The sequence below is a fragment of the Rattus norvegicus genome, chromosome 10 (genome assembly GCF_021556685.1).
Source record: "Rattus norvegicus strain SHRSP/BbbUtx chromosome 10, alternate assembly SHRSP_T2T, whole genome shotgun sequence".
Classification (NCBI taxonomy): domain Eukaryota; kingdom Metazoa; phylum Chordata; class Mammalia; order Rodentia; family Muridae; genus Rattus; species Rattus norvegicus.
The window spans coordinates 9,936,383-9,955,124 of NC_141543.1; the positions used below are offsets into that span (position 1 = coordinate 9,936,383).

General features: G+C 46.5%; 1 protein-coding gene across 11 annotated transcripts in view; it reads right to left on the reverse strand.

Annotated features, from left to right (window-relative positions):
- Positions 1-18,742, reverse strand: part of Snx29 (sorting nexin 29) — a 413,834-nt gene that overhangs the window by 75,920 nt on the left and 319,172 nt on the right. For all 11 annotated transcript variants that reach the window (XM_087574449.1, XM_087574446.1, NM_001109526.2 and 8 more), the window contains one exon: positions 15,408-15,489. In XM_087574449.1, coding sequence (XP_087430575.1) covers positions 15,408-15,489 — 82 coding nt within the window. The remainder of the gene's footprint in view (positions 1-15,407; positions 15,490-18,742) is intronic.

Here is an 18,742-nt window from a genome sequence, read left to right on the forward strand (position 1 = left end):
GACAAAGTCTCACTTTTTAGGCCACGTGGGTCTGAAACTTACTATGTAGTTCAGACTGGCCTAGAACTCATGGCAATCCTCCTGTGTCAGTGTCAGCCTTAGTGCTGGGAATACAGATATGAGCTACCATTCTGAGCTGCTTAGTATCTCGTTTTCTTTATTACTTTTTGTTTAATAAAGTAACTAGTTTGAGGATAAAGAAAATAAAGTTCAGTAAGATATAGTGTGGAGACAGTTGGTTGCCCTGAAAAACCAAACGGAGCTCCTCCATGTGAGCCATATATGCACACAGCTCCATCTTTCCATTGAATTTCTTTACTACTATGTGCATTTTTTTTAACTTTCAAAAAGCTGGGAGTAGACTACAAATTCTCCAACTGATTTTCTCCCATTCTGGCATGTGTAATAAATAACTCTGCAAGCTAGTGTATGAGATATACAACCCTATCTAATCTCTACCCATCTTCTGGTAATCCTAACACTGCTTGCTGAGGTAGATTAGATTAGATTCCTTTGGTGGTTCAGAGTCCCTCCTGGAGAGCTCGCCCCAAGGGAAGGTCAGGTCTGTTATCACTAGTCTGATGAGTTCTGTGAGTTCTGTGGAGGGACGCTATGTTGTACCCTTCTGAGCAGAGGCTTCCAACGCCTAAGCATGGTTTGCCAATTCTTTTCTCCCTTCAGCATGACTGAGGACTTCCCCTTAGCTCTAAAATGCTGGCAGAGAGACCTTGTGACACACATAGAGTGACCCTTGAGTGTAGAGACAGAGTTGGAAATTGATATGTCACAAAACCATTGTAAACTTGGAGGATCTGAAGGTTGCTTGTCATAACATCAGAAGCTGGCCCATAGCAACCGATTGCTCGAGTATTAAAGTGAGAAACAACTAGAACACTGTACTAGGTCTCTAGCTGATGCCAAGGGTTGGTCCTGCAGTCTTGGTGCCTTCCCTGAGCCTCATCGGCCCACTGTGCTGAGAAAACACAACAGCACCTCCAGCAGCTTGGAGAAAGGTGGGCTTCCTAAGCTCTCCATTTGTCTGAGAATTTTCTACACAACCAAAACATGCAGGTACATAACATAGGCTTACAGATTAAACATTTGCAAGAAATAATTTAAAACCCTATTTTAAAACATTTATTCTATACATAAAATTTTCCCATTTGTGAAAGATAAAATCAAGCTTGCAATGCTAATGAGATAGATCTGCATTTACATGAGGCATGGACTCCTGTCTGAATGCTCAATAGAGCAGGACCTAGGACATCTTCAACATTCTTCAGAGTTGACTGATATTTAGCTACTATGACTCTCAACACTGACAAGACCAGGTATAAAGATACCGTACAGAAGAAGGACAAGAGTCACTTCAGAAATTATTAGAAAATCCTAATTTCAACCCAAAATTCATGAGGATTTTTCATGAAACTCATATCAGCAACCCAAACAGCAATCTTCGAAATTAAACATTCGAGCACAATACAACTTCAAGATATAATTTATACTGAGGACTTTGGGAGGGAGTTATTGAGTCTTTCTGGATGGAGCCTTTATGCATCTACGAGTGCCAAACACCTTCCATGTATCTTGAAAGCACTGTTCTTCATGACATACAACAGGCTCGAGTCTCAGCAGTGTTCCAGCATCACAGTGCTGTGCGACATGGTGACACTGGACTCAACTACAAGCTGGACTCTGAGTTACTCTTCAGGCATTTTACTATTCACAGCACTTTCCTGCTGCCAAGTTTCCCATGGTTCCCAGACTCAGCTCTGTGACCCCTGCATATGAGACATAACCCACAGTGTGAGATCTGGACTTGGGTGGGTGAGAGCACCTGGGTGTGACCCCTGCATATGAGACATAACCCACAGTGTGAGGTCTGGACTTGGGTGGGTGAGAGCACCTGGGTGTGACCCCTGCATATGAGACATAACCCACAGTGTGAGATCTGGACTTGGGTGGGTGAGAGCACCTGGGTGTGACCCCTGCATATGGGACATAACCCACAGTGTGAGATCTGGACTTGGGTGGGTGAGAGCACCTGGGTGTGACCCCTGCATATGAGACATAACCCACAGTGTGAGATCTGGACTTGGGTGGGTGAGAGCACCTGGGTGTGACCCCTGCATATGAGACATAACCCACAGTGTGAGATCTGGACTTGGGTGGGTGAGAGCACCTGGGTGTGACCCCTGCATATGGGACATAACCCACAGTGTGAGATCTGGACTTGGGTGGGTGAGAGCACCTGGGTGTGACCCCTGCATATGGGTCATGGCCCACAGTGTGAGATCTGGACTTGGGTGGGTGAGAGCACCTGGGTGTGACCCCTGTATATGGGTCATGGCCCACAGTGTGAGATCTGGACTTGGGTGGGTGAGAGAACCTGGGTGTGACCCCTGTATATGGGTCATGGCCCACAGTGTGAGATCTGGACTTGGGTGGGTGAGAGCACCTGGGTGTGACCCCTGTATATGGGTCATGGCCCACAGTGTGAGATCTGGACTTGGGTGGGTGAGAGCACCTGGGTGTGACCCCTGCATATGGGTCATGGCCCACAGTGTGAGAGCTGGACTTGGGTGGGTGAGAGCACCTGGGTGTGACCCCTGCATATGGGTCATGGCCCACAGTGTGAGATCTGGACTTAGGTGGGTGAGAGCACCTGGGTGGCTGGTTTTCTTTGGCCGCATCTCTGACTTTCAGCACTGCTTAGGAGACTCGTCCATATTGCTGCCCCTAAATGCAGATCTGGTGCTACCTGGTGCCCCACTGGATGAATGGATGGCTTACACATGTGCTTTTCTATGCACATGCTTGTCACAATTGCTATCCTGCCTTATTATGTGGTTTAATAGTTTTTCATCACTAAATCTAACTCTTTAGTAACAAGAACTTAGTATACCTTTCTCCTTGCTGCAGAGTCTCAGACAGAAAAAAAGAGAGGGGAAGACATTGAAACATGACCCAAAGGAAGGGCCTCCCCCCAAGCACAAAGCTAAAGTTACCCTGTACCTTCAACTCTTAGTCCACCCCTAGGTCCTTAAACAGTTCCTGCTTCACAATGCTAATTAATATATTAAGATGCCATTAGTCATAATGCGCAGATACCCAAAGTCTCTGAGCCTATCATAGAAGGCTGCTTAGTAAGATTCTTGATGCCTGGAAGTCCATGCTTCCCACATGAGAACAATGTCATCTCTGTTATATAACCACATTCAAGAGATAAAACTTTCCTGTTCAATTAAACTATCACTTTCGATTTCTTTGTAAACTATGCTTGAATAGAGTAAGAGGAACAGCTAAACAAAAACCAAAGTCTCGTGCAAAACAGAGTCAGAAAACTGGCCGTGGGAGGCCTCACAGCCCACCGCTAGCAAAACAGCCTCTACCCTTGATGTCTCAAGGAAAAGCAGAAAGGGAGACGCTATTGCAACATGGGGTCAGATATGCCTTGGCTTCTGGCTGCTGAGAAATACACTGTCCTCCTTTCAAAATAGAATCTTTCCCCTCATGCATCTAACCTGAAATCTGGACACATGCAATCCCAGTGTCACCTGTGCATGTCTGCTTATCCACTAATTTAATAAATGTTTAGTGATACAGACTGATCAAGGCCTAGGGAAAGGTCAGTGCTTATAGACCAGCCAGAGTCAATGGACAGTGTTCAGTTATAGAAGCAAATTATCTGTGTCAGAAAGGACAGCACTTCAAAGAAGCTAAAGCAAGCATGTGACTTCAGGTAGAGGTGGTGAGGACAGCTTCTCAAACCTGGGAATGTTTGGGGATGAGAAGAGAGTCAAAGCAAGAATGAAGGCTAAGATTCTAAAGGAATCTGCAAACTAAATGGGGTTGTTGGACCAGGTTCTGCAGACTCAGAGGAATAGCTGGGTTGGATACAGAATTTTCTCTCAACAGCAAAGTTTCCCAAACATTTCATGACATAATTTTAACAGAGTCTGGGTGTGTGGCCTTTTTCTACTCCTGAAGAAAACAGGACCACTGTAGCTACTGCCATTGTTTTCGTCATCGTCATCGTCGTCATTACCACCACCACCACCACCACTCCATCACCAATAACAACAACCATCATCAGTCCTCAACCACCATCAACAATTATCACCACTGTCTACCATCATCATCATCATGATCATCTTATCATCAATCATCATTCATGAACAATCATAATCAACCACCTAAGTTACATCATCAACCATCATCAATCATTATCAATCATCACTATCAATACCATCAATCATTATCAACCGTCACTATCATCATCATCAGCCATCACTATCATCAATCATTATCTACCATCACTATCATCATCATCAAGCACTGCCATCATCACTATGATTATAACATAAATAACCATCATCACCATCAAGCATCATCACCATCACCAAACATCATCATGCCCCACCATCACAAATCCTCAATACTATCAATAAATACATCACCACCACTACCATCATCATGGTCCCTCTTCTCTATTTGGGAGCTCTGTTGAAGGTTTTGTCTTTTACGGTCGATGGTAACACTATAAGGGAGGGCCCCAAGATCTCAAGTCTGTACATAGATGTCATGACTCTGTCTCTCTCCAATTAACTGTGATTGGCAAATAAAGATGCCAACAACCAAGAGCTGGGCAGGAGACACAGGTGGAGTTTAGATTTCCCAGACCATGGGGAAGAAGAACATGCAGGAGAAGAGGAAGAAGAAGAGGCCATGGGATAAGAGTCAAGGGAAGGTGGCCCTGAGGGCTGCCCAGTTGGAGCTAAGAGCAGCCCAGATGGGACATAGTAAATTGTAATACCTTGGGATTGCTGATAGGAATAGAGACTAATGGCATGGAGGGTGGGCAGCTACCCATCTACTGTGATGCCTAAGGCTTATTACACATATAACGGCTGTGAGTGTGTCTGTCACCCAGGAACTCAATAACCGAAGGCAGGAGTACAAACCCTGAGCTGGGGTTTTAAATAATTCATACTACAGAGCTCCATTAAGAAATGTTGGGAGCTCAGGCCAAGAAGATGGTTCAGTTGCTAAAGTGCTCACCTTCCAAATGTGAGAACTTAAGTCTGGATCCCCATAACCCACACGAAAAGCTAGGCATGACAGTATGTATCTGCAATCTAAACAACCATGAGATAGGAGGCAGAGACTAACAGATCCAAGTTTGCTGGCCAGCTTGGTGACTCTCCAGGTCAATAATGATAGGCCCTGTCTCAAACACAAGAGTGGAAGGGTAACACTAAGGTTGTCACATGACATATGTGGACACACCTGTACAATGTGAACATCCCCTGTGCACACATGCATGTGAGCACACACAGTGGTTGCTCACTGCTGTGGGACTTTGGACATGTACTTAACCAACTTTCTCACATATGAGAGCGCTGCCCCGTGAAGTGGTGGTGCAGAACAGGACTTATGTATGTGGAAGGCTTAGTAAACAGCACTTGCCTTATTCACATTTCCCTGTCCTTTCTTCATAAACGCATTAGTGCAAAAGGAAGTACGGAAGAGGCAGATTTGGTGACACAATTCAGTCAGTGAAACTTTCTAGCAGATGACTTCCTTTTGCTAAGCTACATGCCTGTTTCCCTTTGGCCTCTTCTTCTGAGGTGTTCAAAGTCTGTTTCTCTCCTGGGTTCCCTGCTCTGTACCTGTGCCAGCAGTATTCAGATCCCAGAGCTGAGATCCCTTGTGCCCTCTACTCTACCACTCCTGACTGAGCACACTGTCCCTGGGGGCGCCAATCTCTAGGTCACATTCTCCACAGCCTTGTCTCTCTGTCCCTAGAAAACAGTTTCCACACGGCTGCCAAGCCAGGCTGCCTCTCCTAGCTCTAGACAGTAGAGCAGTCTGACAGTTGCCACTGCTGGGAAACCTGGCACAGAGCTTGGGACTCACAGTCCCTTGGGAGGAGGCTGACAGCACAAGGAGCTAACCTCTCAAGGTTGGGCTTGAAATGCTTTTCTGAATCTGGGCGAGAGGGAGGCAGAAATGCAAAGCTTTAACAACAGTTCTGCCTCCTCTGCCTCATTAAGAAACCAAGACTTTTGAAGCCCAGCTCCAAACAACAAAACCTAAAAGCTCCCAGCCCTCCTGGTATAATGTGGTGGCTCAGAGATTAACATGATGTGAAGAACTCCTGAGGCTGGAACCAATCAAGGTCCAAAGGCAGACTGTGGGGAAGCTCTCCCAAGCCAGAAGGCACTTATTCACTGCCACATGTCTATTTCTTCAAACCAAGAATAAACTAATCATTACCCCTGTGCCACATGCCTCCAGGAAGCATCCGTCACATAAACACAAACTGTAGGAGCTGACATCTGAGCAGTCACATGCTGCTGCGAGACAGCTCCTGCACACTGCCTCCTGCAACTTTAGGATCAGCATTGGGCTGAGCAGCAATGGCACCAGCAGGTGAGAAGCTGTGGCATGATGGCACCTGTTCCAGAAGCTTCCGCATTCAGCCCATATAACAAGGAAAGAGACAGGCAGATACCTGAATCCTACTGTGAATTTTATCTGGGCCGCAGCCAGGGAAGCCCTGGTTCTTAAATTCTTGACTGGAAAGAAAAGTGTGTTTACATGTGCATGTGCATGTGTACATGTGTATATGGAGGACAGAGGATAACCAATACACCAGCTGATGTCCATCTCCCCCTCTCATGCAGAGTCTCTTACAGGCATAGAACTCACCCACAGGTGAGGCTGGTTGCCTAGCAAGCCCCAGGGACCTCCTGTCTCTACCCTCTCCCAGCACTGGTACCACAAGACACATTACACACCAGCATTTTTAGATGGATTTTCAGGGTGGAACTTAGGCCCTCAACACACCCATTCCCAACATTCTCATCACCAACTGAGCTCCAGAAAAAGACTTTTATCGTAAGCGTAAAACTATTGTGCCATGTGTCTACACAGACAGCCCTGTGGGTGCAGAGTAACTCAAACAGCAAATACACTAGCTGTGGGTACCTCGGAGGAACATGCCTGCAACAGATCTACTAACTGGGTCTGTCAATGCATGCAGAAGGCTCTGCAGGCACTATTCTGGAAGTTTCTAACCACACTGAGAAGACCTAGCATGATGCTAAAGAGGACAACACAGTGAATCCTGCATTTGACAATCACTGTTGTTTCCCCAGGACTCAGGACATGCCTAAAAAACAAAAGGTGTTTTGCTAACTTTTATATTCTGACACACATAAAAACGCCTGCTTTGCCTAAACTCTCACGCTACCTAGCTACAGTGAGGAGTCTGGAGCCTTCAGTGTACAAAGACGACCATGGGAAAGCCTGCTGACAGCAGCTCATTTGTGGGTCTCCCCTTTTGCTGGGCTCCATGAAAATAAACCACTCTGCTAACACTCGACAGGAAAACACCCAGCCTGGGAAGGCCTTGTTACAAGCATTCAACAGAGAATCAGTGGGAAAAGTGGGCACAAGAGAGGACAGATGGATGGCTGGGCACTGAAGAATTTGATACAAAGATCAACTCTTACACAGGCAGTGCATCAGACGTACAAGGATAGGAGAAGCATAATCTAGGGTGTAATGTCAATAGAGACCCAGGCTCTTGTTATAACACTTCATCCATCCACCAATCTAGCAAATGTGCATCAAGCCAGACTGTGCTGGGCACTGGGGTCAATGGGAAACAGTTGGCACACAGCTGGCACACAGCTGGCACACAGCTGGCACACAGCTGGCACACAGCTGGCACACAGCTGGCACACAGCTGGCACACAGCTGAACCTGAACATCGGTCATCTGAGTGAGCCTCCTTGGAGGCTGCAGGCCCTGGCCCACATGATTACATATTCAGTGCCTGAATCTAAAAGTCATGGAAAAGCCAGACCAGAAACCTAAACACAGTGGCTAGGCTATCTCAGCATCGGCTGAGAAGCTGGGGATGCCATCCTTGACTGCTCTTAGCTGGATGTGAACAAGTCTTCAGTCTCTAAGACTTGATTCTGCCAGAGCCTAGAAGACCACCACTACCACCACCACCACCTCCTCCTCCTCCTCTTCTTCCTCCTCCTCCTCCTCTTCTTCCTTTTCTTCCTCCCCTCCTCCTCTTCCTCTTCCTCCTCCTCCTCCTCCCCTCCTCCTCCCATGGACTTGCAGCTATAGGAGACATATACCCTGAAAGTACCATGCGCACATTGAGTCAGGCCAGTCATGGAACAGAGAGACCTTTTCCACTGGGGCAGCCTTGGTGAGGGATGTTGGCCTGCACCTACACATCAAGAACTACTGCAGTCTGGCTGTTCAGTGGGACAACTAAGAGTCCTCAGCAGCTCCACAGAAAACAGGAGCCTTAATAACATGGAGTTCATAAAACTTACCCTGATGCCTGGATCTTCTCCACTAGGCTACTGTAAGTATCATTTGAAAGGGTTTCCTGTTCCCTGCTGGCAGGGAGAGCAAGAGGCCAGATGCTACTCACAGTCCTGTGGCTGCAGGATAGCACTCTTAGCCAAGTGCATCATCAGAGTCCCTGCACCTGCAGTCTGGGAGCTGGGGCTTACAGAAGCAGTGTGGGTATCCTTTAATTCATTGTCCTTGTGCTTGTTCCCTGGTGGAGGATTCCCATGGGAGCTGGAATTTAGGACTAGGGTTGGCTGAGGAACAGGTGTTGGGAGAGGAGATAATGGAAGACAAGGCAGAGCAAGCTGGGGTCTGCCACCCTCTTCCTGTGACTACAGGACCCCATTGTAACATAGGCCACAGTGTTGCATCTGGATCTGAAACAGAAAGTGTGCTGGACACAACTACAGGCTACATTCTGTCGAGACTACATTAGCTTTAATGGAGGTAACCTTAATGAGGCTTCACTTCAGCTGGGACTGACACACCCCAGCAAATGGAAAATGACTCCTGGGCGACACGTTTGAACATTTAGGGAACCCTGGAGACAGCAGCTCTGACTGCCACCATGCATTCGGGATCTTTTTAGGTTTGAAGCAGGGCACAAATTATGTACCACAGTTAGTATTTGAATACTTGGCAGTGCTGTTTGGGGAGGGTATGGAACCTTTGTGGGCAGGAGGCATAGCTGTAGGGGATAAGTCACTAGGAAGGTTACAGCCTGGCTTACCTTCTAATCCTGGCCCTAGACTTCCTGTCTGCCATGGCTGTCTGACTAGCTACTGTCAGCTCCCTCCACCAAATACTAAGAGGTTCCGGCTGCCCTGACTGCCATGCCCTCCCTTCCATGATGGGCTATACCATCTAAACCAGGAACCCAGAAAAACCTTCCTCCCTTAAGTTGACTCTCTCAGGCACTTGGTCACAGCATGAGAAAAGCTAACGAATGCACCTCTGCTTCTCCCTCCTTCCTCTTCCTCAGGTGCCTCTCCATGAAGTCCCCACATGGAAGCCTCTCTCCTCTCAACAGACATGCTGCTTGCAAAGCTGTGATTACTCCTCCTCACCCTGCAATCTCTCAGTGACAAGGCCTGCTGCCCACTCCCACCACCTCCCCACCAGTGGCTTGCCTTGCTTTTGACTCTCCTGGAGACATTCTCCTAAAATCTATTATTCAACAAGTACACAGTTGGACCTTGCCCAAGCCCAAGCCCAAGCCAACTTCCCAACCCAAGCCATACACTTAGCAAATGATCTCCAAAGTGTAACCACTGAACCACGAGCACAGAAGAACAAACAGTGCAGGCAGTGGATCTCCACAACTAGCCACAGTGTCAACTCCATGTCCTATCTGCCAGGTCACTGGCCTGACATCTCTATGCACAGTTCTTTAGGGAAGGACTGTGTGGGTGTTCAGAGGCAGTCAGGGACAGCAGAGGACCCTGCTAGCCTGATATTTCCACCTCCTACTCCGTGCTACTGGGGACCTGATTTAATGTAATCTACTACATTTGACGACTTTCCTAAGAAAAAGACGGTCTGATACCTACCATGATGTGTTCACTTTTAACTGTAGCTGCTTATAGGTGTATCATATTCCTAAACATGAATATGTTGAAAACTGTAGCATTTGATGGCTAAGGAAGTCCTCCTTAATTCATTTCTCATGGTCCCGGGGCCTCAAAAAGTTCACATTCCAGTCCCCATCGTGCCCTCTGAGACTCTGAGAACATTACATCCAGTACCAGTTGCTATGACAGCAAGGACAGTGAGTGGTGGGGAAAAGAGTGGACAGAGACTTTGGAGGACTGTGGTCATGAGATTGCATAACCAAAACCAATCCACGCATCTGCCATGAGGTAGGTGTGTGGGTAGGGAGCACCATAGGAAGGACATTGAAAGCAACAAAGTCAGCGCTTGACCCTGGCCCAGTGGAAGTTCCTCAACCCTCGTTCACCTTCATCTGACACATGGGCCTGAGGTTGGAACACACATATGGTGACAGTGAGCGTCAAGGTGGCATGCCATCAACTCTCACCTGCCACGAAGCCTTCTGGGACCCCCAGAATCCCTCCCCCAGACACCACCCTTCACCTGCAGCTGCCCAAATGTAGGTCCTGGGTGTCTACCACATGCCTCAGAGGCCTCTTCCTTGCAGTCCTCTGGGCAGGTCATATAAAAGGCTTGACAGACTTGATGCCAATAAAGGTTTTTCAGTATCAGAACATGCCTAAAGTCATGTGGCTACATGAAACTGTAAAGGGTCATGTCCTCAAAGATCGTATGCACGCACTCAGCCTTCACATGTTGTCACATGTGGCCATGTCCTGTCACTGGCACTATGTTCTGCAGTCCAGAGCCAGTGGCATGTAGGGTCATGAGAGGAAGCTCACTGTCAAGTCTGGCTCACCACCAGCTCTGCGTATGTTGAACACAGGCATGGTATATAGCAGGTCCTTAGTCATTAGCTTAGGGACAAATAAATTATACAAAGAAAGGAAAAAACCCCTCCTATTTGTAAAGATAAAACCAGGAGAGAATCACAGTGACACCTGAAGTCAAGAGACTCCCTGGGAGGCTTAAGTGCTCTAAGAGCAGCTGGGGCTACTGGCTACACTTGGTGCTATGGGAGGCAATGTTCCAGAAAAGGAGATTGCACAGGGATTTCTCATGGCCTGCAGCCATGAGAAGTTAGCCAGTACTAGCTGGAGAAAACAGTCAGTGCGCAGCAGGCCTGCACTAGGCTCTCCAGGGCACCCATGTTCACAGCAGATACAACAGGTAGCCCAGTATCTTCAGCCTTGGAACTGGTTGATGCTTTCTCCCAAATGGGAAATGTCTTGTTCTAGGGCTGATAAGGTTGGGGGTCCCTCCAGCCCACACTTCTGCACTGCAGTCCCCTTCTCTGAATACACTCCTGCTATCTTTCTTCCTTAGCAGATGCCCTCTCTCTGCAGAGCCACATAAAGAGGGAGTCTGAGATAACAGATACCTGAGGCCCACACCATCTTAGGAAAGAGGATGAAAGAGGGGCCAGGAAACCCAAGGCTTGGACTGTAAAAACATCACCCTCCAAGTCACCTAGAAAGCCGAGGCTTGGACTGTAAAAACATCACCTCCAAGTCACCTAGGCCCCAGTTAGCCATTGAGTGCCTATGACGGATTATGGACAGTGGAAAAATAACATTTCCAGCATCCTCCACACACATGCTCAGCTGGATAAACATTTAACTACTCTGGATACATACATTTCTTTGACAGTAGTGGGGAGCTTGAATACTGAGTGAGTCTTCGTAAGGTACCACCTTTCCTCTCAGCCATGACAACACCCTGTGGTCTCTAGGAAAGACAGCTATTCCTTACGAAAGGGCCTGGTGAAACAAAACAACATTGTACAAAGAAAACCTAATGGAGTCACACTTCTGGTGCGCAGATTCAAAGGCTGAACTTAATGTCATAGAGACAACAGATGCCAGGAGTACTTAGAGGAAAGGTACTTTTAAAGGGAGGGACTCGGGGGCCTGGAGCACAGTGCTAATGTGCCACTGCATAGCACCTGAGTAGCTGTGACTCTGCCAAAGGAGGGGGATGGTGGGTTGTTTTAAGATCCAAGATTACTCCTTAAGCATTCTCAGTTGGCCAATGGCACCGATCTCCAACCTGTTTGGAAGCTGGGTTATCTGGAGAATCAAATTAAACATTTGCAGAGGCATAAGCTAGAAATTTATTGATCATAGCAAACTTAATTACATTGTGTGAAAGTGACAGAAAATCAAACCACAAACACAACCACCTACTAAAAAAGAGAGGGAGGGAGGACAAGAAACCACTGTGCACTGAGGTGGCTTCCGTCACTGAGTCAGCATTTCATGTCTAGCTACAGCCTGTTGTCAGCCAGACATCAGCAGGCTCCGAAGAGTAAGAAATCCTCAGGATAAAAGTGTCAAACCAGAAACACACTGGAAGCCAGTGCCATTCCCATCCTGAAGACTGCCAAAATGCCACTTCTCACTTCAGTGCCCTGTAGGCAGAGGAATAGGAGCCTTTCACCACACTCCATAGGACTGGTGGCCTCTGCTAGAACCTTTTTTGGCATTAGCATGAGTGCAGGAGCTGAGGGTTAGTGTCTGTGAGATGTAAATAAACTGTTTTCGTGTCTCTGGCATTGGAGAATTCCATCTCTGAGCCATCCCACCAGGCAGGCTTCAGGCACCTGACAGTCCACCAACAAAACCAACTCTGAAGTCCTGCTATGACAGGAGTGGTCACTGACAGACAGCCAACACAACTTCCTGAGACAACTACTTCTGTCTGGCTTTTTTTGCCTAGCAGGCTAGACTCGAGTACATGAGTGTATATGCATGCACGTGTGCACAGCACACACGGCAGAGGTCCAGATGCCTGCCTATCACCTCAGCGATGCAGGTGACTTTTTTTACAGAAAAATCAGAGCCAAGGCTGGGCCCCTCCCTTTGTTATAAGGGCAGCTGTGCCAGCTGTTTTTCTAGGAGCTTCTAAAGAGCTTGATTCTACCCACAGTCAGAGCTGTGATTTGAATACAAACTGTATCCTGTAGGCCCACACTGAACACTTGCTCCGGAATGTTTGCTGTTTGGGAAGGCTGTGGAACCTTTAGAAGGGAGAGTCTGGGTGGAGGATGTGGGTCACTGAGGGTAACTTTGAAGCACAGCAACACTCTTGTGTAACCTGCATGCCAACACAGTCTGACCAGCCACCCGAGCTGCAGCCACCATTTCTTTCCTGTCTTGACATACTATGTCCCTCTGCAACTGTAAGCCAAAACAAATACTTCCTCCCTAAGTTGCTTTTTTCCCCCAAGGATAGTAGTTAAGATAGTAAGACCGGATCTCTAAAAATCTGGCAGGGGTGGCAATTTGAGCTAAAAAGCCATGTGTGCTGAAACATGTGCTTCCCTGTGTCTTTGTTCTCTCACTGTGAGACAGGACTAACCTCACTAAGTTGCTATGAGCACTGAAGGAGCCAATTCCCACAGCATGCAAATCAGTGTGGGGGCGGGGACCTGTGGCTGCTAATCACTATTTATATTACTAACAGCCTACCTGGCATCACCCTTGACTTCATGCTCTTTTCACTACTGCGAATTTAGTATTATTCTTTAAGCTGACTCACTTCCTATTTACTTAAAATTTATTTTTAAAGAAATTGTACCTCATTGTGGAACATGGGAAAATAGATTTGTGCCATAACTGAGAGGTAAATGTAAAAATGAATACAGTGGAAAAAAATGACACCTGTGGTCAGAGGAAGTGTCAGTCAGGAGCCTCCTGAGTTACGTAGTTTGGAGAAGAACAGGACAATGCTGGCCTCCAGAGACCAGACAGGCATCTCTAACCTGCAACTCACAGGCCACATATGTTCCAAAATAGTGACCACAGTGGCCCAACATTTTGTAGATAACAACATCCTTCTGCAATGTCAGACAGTTAGGCACCCACACTGGAAACAGTACAGCAGTGGTTCTCAACCCAGGAGTCTTGCAGAAGCCCTATGTGGGAGAGGCTCTCCCCAAAGCTCTTCGTCTGAACTCTGGTACTGTCTTCTAAACTTCTGTGCACATGAGACCCTGCTGTCCCCCTCCCTGGGAGGCACAGTTCTCAACCTGCATGGCCCTGTGGAAGCTTCTCCCCTGATAGAAATATTAGCTTTGCTATGCAACAACATGGCCGCCACAGGCACAGCTAGTGAGGGCCACAAGACTAGTGTGACCAAGGAGCAGATGGGCTCAATTTATTCAGCTTTAAATAATTTCAGTCTAAGCAGCTGTGTGTGGCTAGTGACTGTGGTGGGGACAAAGCAGTTGTAGTGAGAAAGCTGCACAGGGTGTGATGGACGGCGATCTCTCCAGCCTTCCTCACTCATTCCCTTTTTAGCTTCTGATGAGGGATAGGCATCTTTTCTTGTCGCCAACAGTGGAATTACTTAAAATGACCAATTGCATTTCCATTTCACAATGGCTGCCAGACTTCGGGAAGCTCAAAGCACTGAGGAGACCATGTTGGACCTCAGAATACAGTTTCTGCTTTTTTTTTTTCTTTTAAAACCTTTGAGTTTATATTTTATTCAATCCTGGTATATTTTCTCTTCTTTTGATCATTCTTTTCTAGGTTTCTCTGGAAATTATCTTGACTCTAAATAATGTGCATTAAAAACATCTTCTAAGCAATGCCCAGTGGTACCATTATCTAAACAAGTCACTTCTAGCCATTATCAGTGCCATGGGAAACACTCCACAAAGCTTCCTACAATGTTTGCAAACACCAGTCAGAAGCACTGTAAGACAAAGGCGAATGCATACCCATGCTATATACAGAACTAAAAACACAAACATAGAAATCTCCCACATCTGGCTGCAGACCACGTCCAGACTGCACGGGCCTTGCAGAGCTGAACCCTGAAGCAGTCGTGTGAACAGAGCTTAGACACTCTGCACACTTTGCTTATCAAGCATGTAGGGCCCATTCTTTTGCCATGGGTAACCTCACTGGGCATGGTAGCACACACCTATAATCCACACACTTGCAAATTCAAGGCCAGCCTATGCTACATACCAAGCTCCTTAAAACAACAACAAAAGCATAGTCTGGTTTCATTCGGGGCATCATGTCTCATCTTTCTGCGCTCAGACATGTGGTTGAGTGAGATCAATGCCAACCCAGGTACCAGCAATGGGTACAAGAAGCCTGACTGAGCCTAACCCTAACCCTAAGATTCATCCTTAGACAGGAGGTCCACAGTGAAGTATGACGTAGCTGTGCAGAAGCTCGAGTGTACGATGCTGCTGGGAAGCAGCCATCCAGGAACGGCTCAACAGAACACTGGCACTAGGCAATGACAGGAGGCACCATGCACATCCTCCTACTTGACCAAAGCCACACACCCCCTCACCAGGGCAGTTCCTGCACATATACAAATGGTGCTAACACGCAAAGCACCAAGGCTTCACAACCATGATGTCTGCACGAAACACAGGCACTTACCTGATACACGTGGTACGCGTTGGCTGCTTTGCCTCGGAGAAACACAGAGGGGATCCAGACATTGATCAGTGCCCGATTTGATCTAGATCAGAATAAAGAGATGAGAGGGGCCATTTTTATTTACCAAAAAAAAAAAAAAAAAAAAAAAAGGGCAGGTCAAGGGACTATTTTCTCCAATAAAAGGCATTTTAAACAAGACACTTATACAATAAACATGTTTAACACTTTCCCCTAAACCTCAGAAGACTATCTCTAAGGATTTTGGTTTAAAGGATATATATATATACATATATATATACATATGTGTATATATATGTGTGTGTATATATATGTGTGTGTGTATATATATGAATGATAATTTCTAGAGAAACATACAGAAAAAATGATCAAAAAAAGAAAATATATCAGGGTTGAATAAAAAGGATATATATAGATGTTTATATATATATGCATATGTGTGCATGTATTCATCATATATGAATATGAGAGCTATATATAAAGGATATATATATTTATACACACACACACTTACATATGCAGTGTATTCTCTAGAATAATGTTTGATCTTCAGTTCTTACTAGCTAAGTGACCTTGAAACTCAGTCACATCTGAAAAAGGAACACTAACAGGGAGGCATGGGAGGTCATATGCAGGAACACCCAGTTTCTGGAGCAGCCCATGGAACCACCTGCCTCTACACTACCTGGTTTCTGACCTTGATCTCCATTTCTACACCATATCTCACAAAAGCATTATCTGTGGTTTTGAAAGTGACTTGGGGTTGGGGAAGAGACAATGAAAAATAATGAATTAGAAAAACTCAGATGCCAGGTACAAATGCCTTCTTTGGGCTTCTCCAAAACACTGTATATAATGCATTCATACTTTAATTCGGTGTTCAGTTGAGGAACTGTTTCCATTGGTCTGGCCTGCGAGCATGTCTATGAGGCAGGTTAACTGCTAACTGAAGCAAGAGGAGCCGTCTGCTACAGACCTCACCCTGGGTAGGTAGGTCTGGTTGTGTGAGGAGGGTAATGAGGGAGGGGAGGAAGCTAGCGAGCAGCACAGCTCCCGTTTGTGCTTCAGGCTGCTGCCTTGCGGTCCCTGGAGGATGGGCAGTAACACATAAGCCAGAAGCCCTTTCTCCTGAGGTTGCTTTGGTCATGGTGTTTATCACAGAACAGAGAAGGTCACTCGGACAAGCAGTCTAAGGCAAGCAAGATGTAAGCTGAACTACAAGGAGGCACAGCTCACTGGCAGAGCACCTGCCCGGCATAAACCTGTGCCTGGTTCCATTTGCAGCACCATCAGAACAGAAGGCTGCTTCCTGAGGTCATGAACTGCACAGCTCCACATTTTATGTACGCTAACTCAATGCCAATGAGAACTATTCAAGATGCAGTTGGGGGCATTTTGGTTACATGACAGTTCTGCCTTATGTGACTTACGGTACGCAATGTCCAACCTGCCACAGCTCCATTAACCTCAAGGCAAGGGCTGTGGCTAACCAGGGAGAGGAGCCTTCCCGAGTACCCCTGCTCAGACCTTGTCAGCTTCCTGGGCCTGTAGCATAATCCAGTGGTTTGTGGAAGACTCCATGACACCATGTCCTCATGGTCTCCAGAGTGAAAAGCATTCTATCTTCATTAATAATAATGATGATAATGATGATGATGATGACGATGATGATGATGATGATGATGATGATGAGAACAATAACAACAACAACAACAGCAGCAACCCTCAGGTGAGCAGCCCTGGCACCTGTACACTCTGGGCCAAGGTGATGATCCCCTTCCAAGGGACAAGACACCCTGAATTATCAAAGTGCAATCAACAGTCCTGAGCCATCAACTTGGTCTGTGTATCCAGTGGCACTCCACAGGAAAAGGTCCCAAACTCAGACAGGCGCACCGAGTAGCAACGCCCTGGTTCCGTTCCTTTCCCCACACTTGTAAGGCCAGGGATCCTATAGAGCAGGCGACCCCCCCTGGTTCCGTTCCTTTCCCCACACTTGTAAGGCCAGGGATCCTATAGAGCAGGCGACCCCCCGCTGGGTCAAGCTCTAATTCCAGGCCGTCTACTGCACTGTTAGAACAGCTGCCTATGTGACGCTGCACATCAGCGCCACTGGTCCTCTGTCCTCCTCCTGTCTATCACTCATCTGTCACAAAACAGGACCTTCTATGTGGCAGATACAATGCAAAGTACAAGAGACAGAGAAGCTGAGAAGACAGATGTGGTTCTTCCCTTCACCAAGTATCTGTTCACCATAAAAGGGTGCAAATTACACAAGTTATTCTACATGGCCAAAGGAAATAATATGATTTCAGTTTTAAGATTTTATTGAGGCATGGTCTAACCTGAAGATTGTCTCATGTGTATTTGGGAAGACATCTGTTCTAGCTTAGAACCATAGGATCTACAAAGACCAATGTTAAAGGCTTGGGCCTCTGCTTGTGGCCCTGATAGGCCTCATTGGACCTTTAACAAGTAAGGCAGGGTGGAAGAGAACTATGGGGTCACAGTCTTTCCCTAATTCTCTTTGCTTCCCAGCACCATGAGATAGGCACCTTGCTGTGAGCCATCACATCCTGCCTCTGCACAGGCCCAGGAACCATAGAGCTACTTTACTATTGATTGAAACCTACAAAACAAACAAGCCTTTTCACACTAGACGCTGATTGCCTTAAATATTGTTATAATAACAAAGACCAGACTGACACGGGGTGCATGCTAGTGATGAAGTGCTCCATCTGATATATATCTATATCTACAGCTATAGTATCTATGACCAAATCTATATCTATGTCTACATATGCATCTATCTATCTATATATCTCTCTCTATATAGCTTTATCCATTATGCTATGCTTAACTGTGTTATAGGATTGCTCAGGTCCAGTTACCTTGCAGATCTTTCTAGCTGCTCTATTACTGGAAGTGGGATACGCAGCTTTGACTATCCTAGAACTGGCTTTGCTTCTGACTGTAGTCAGGGTATATATACTGGAGAGTCAAGCTCAGTTTTGACTGTGATCACCCCCCCCCACCATATCCATCTCCATGGCAACCTCCAAGACAAATGTCCTGTGCTGGCCACAGCCTCACTCCAGTTTCTAGCATACTCCACAAAGTTGGTTCCAGGACTTTAACCTTATAAAAGGGGTCATTAAGGCTCAGAGATCATAATGGCTTATCTGAGATCACAATGTTGTAAGTCCACTGACAAAGATTTCAACACAGAGCTCCTGGCTGTAAACAAAATGTTCTTTCCAATGTACTTTCTGAATGACCCTTTGTCTAGGGGCAGGACTTTTGTTGTTGAGACAAAG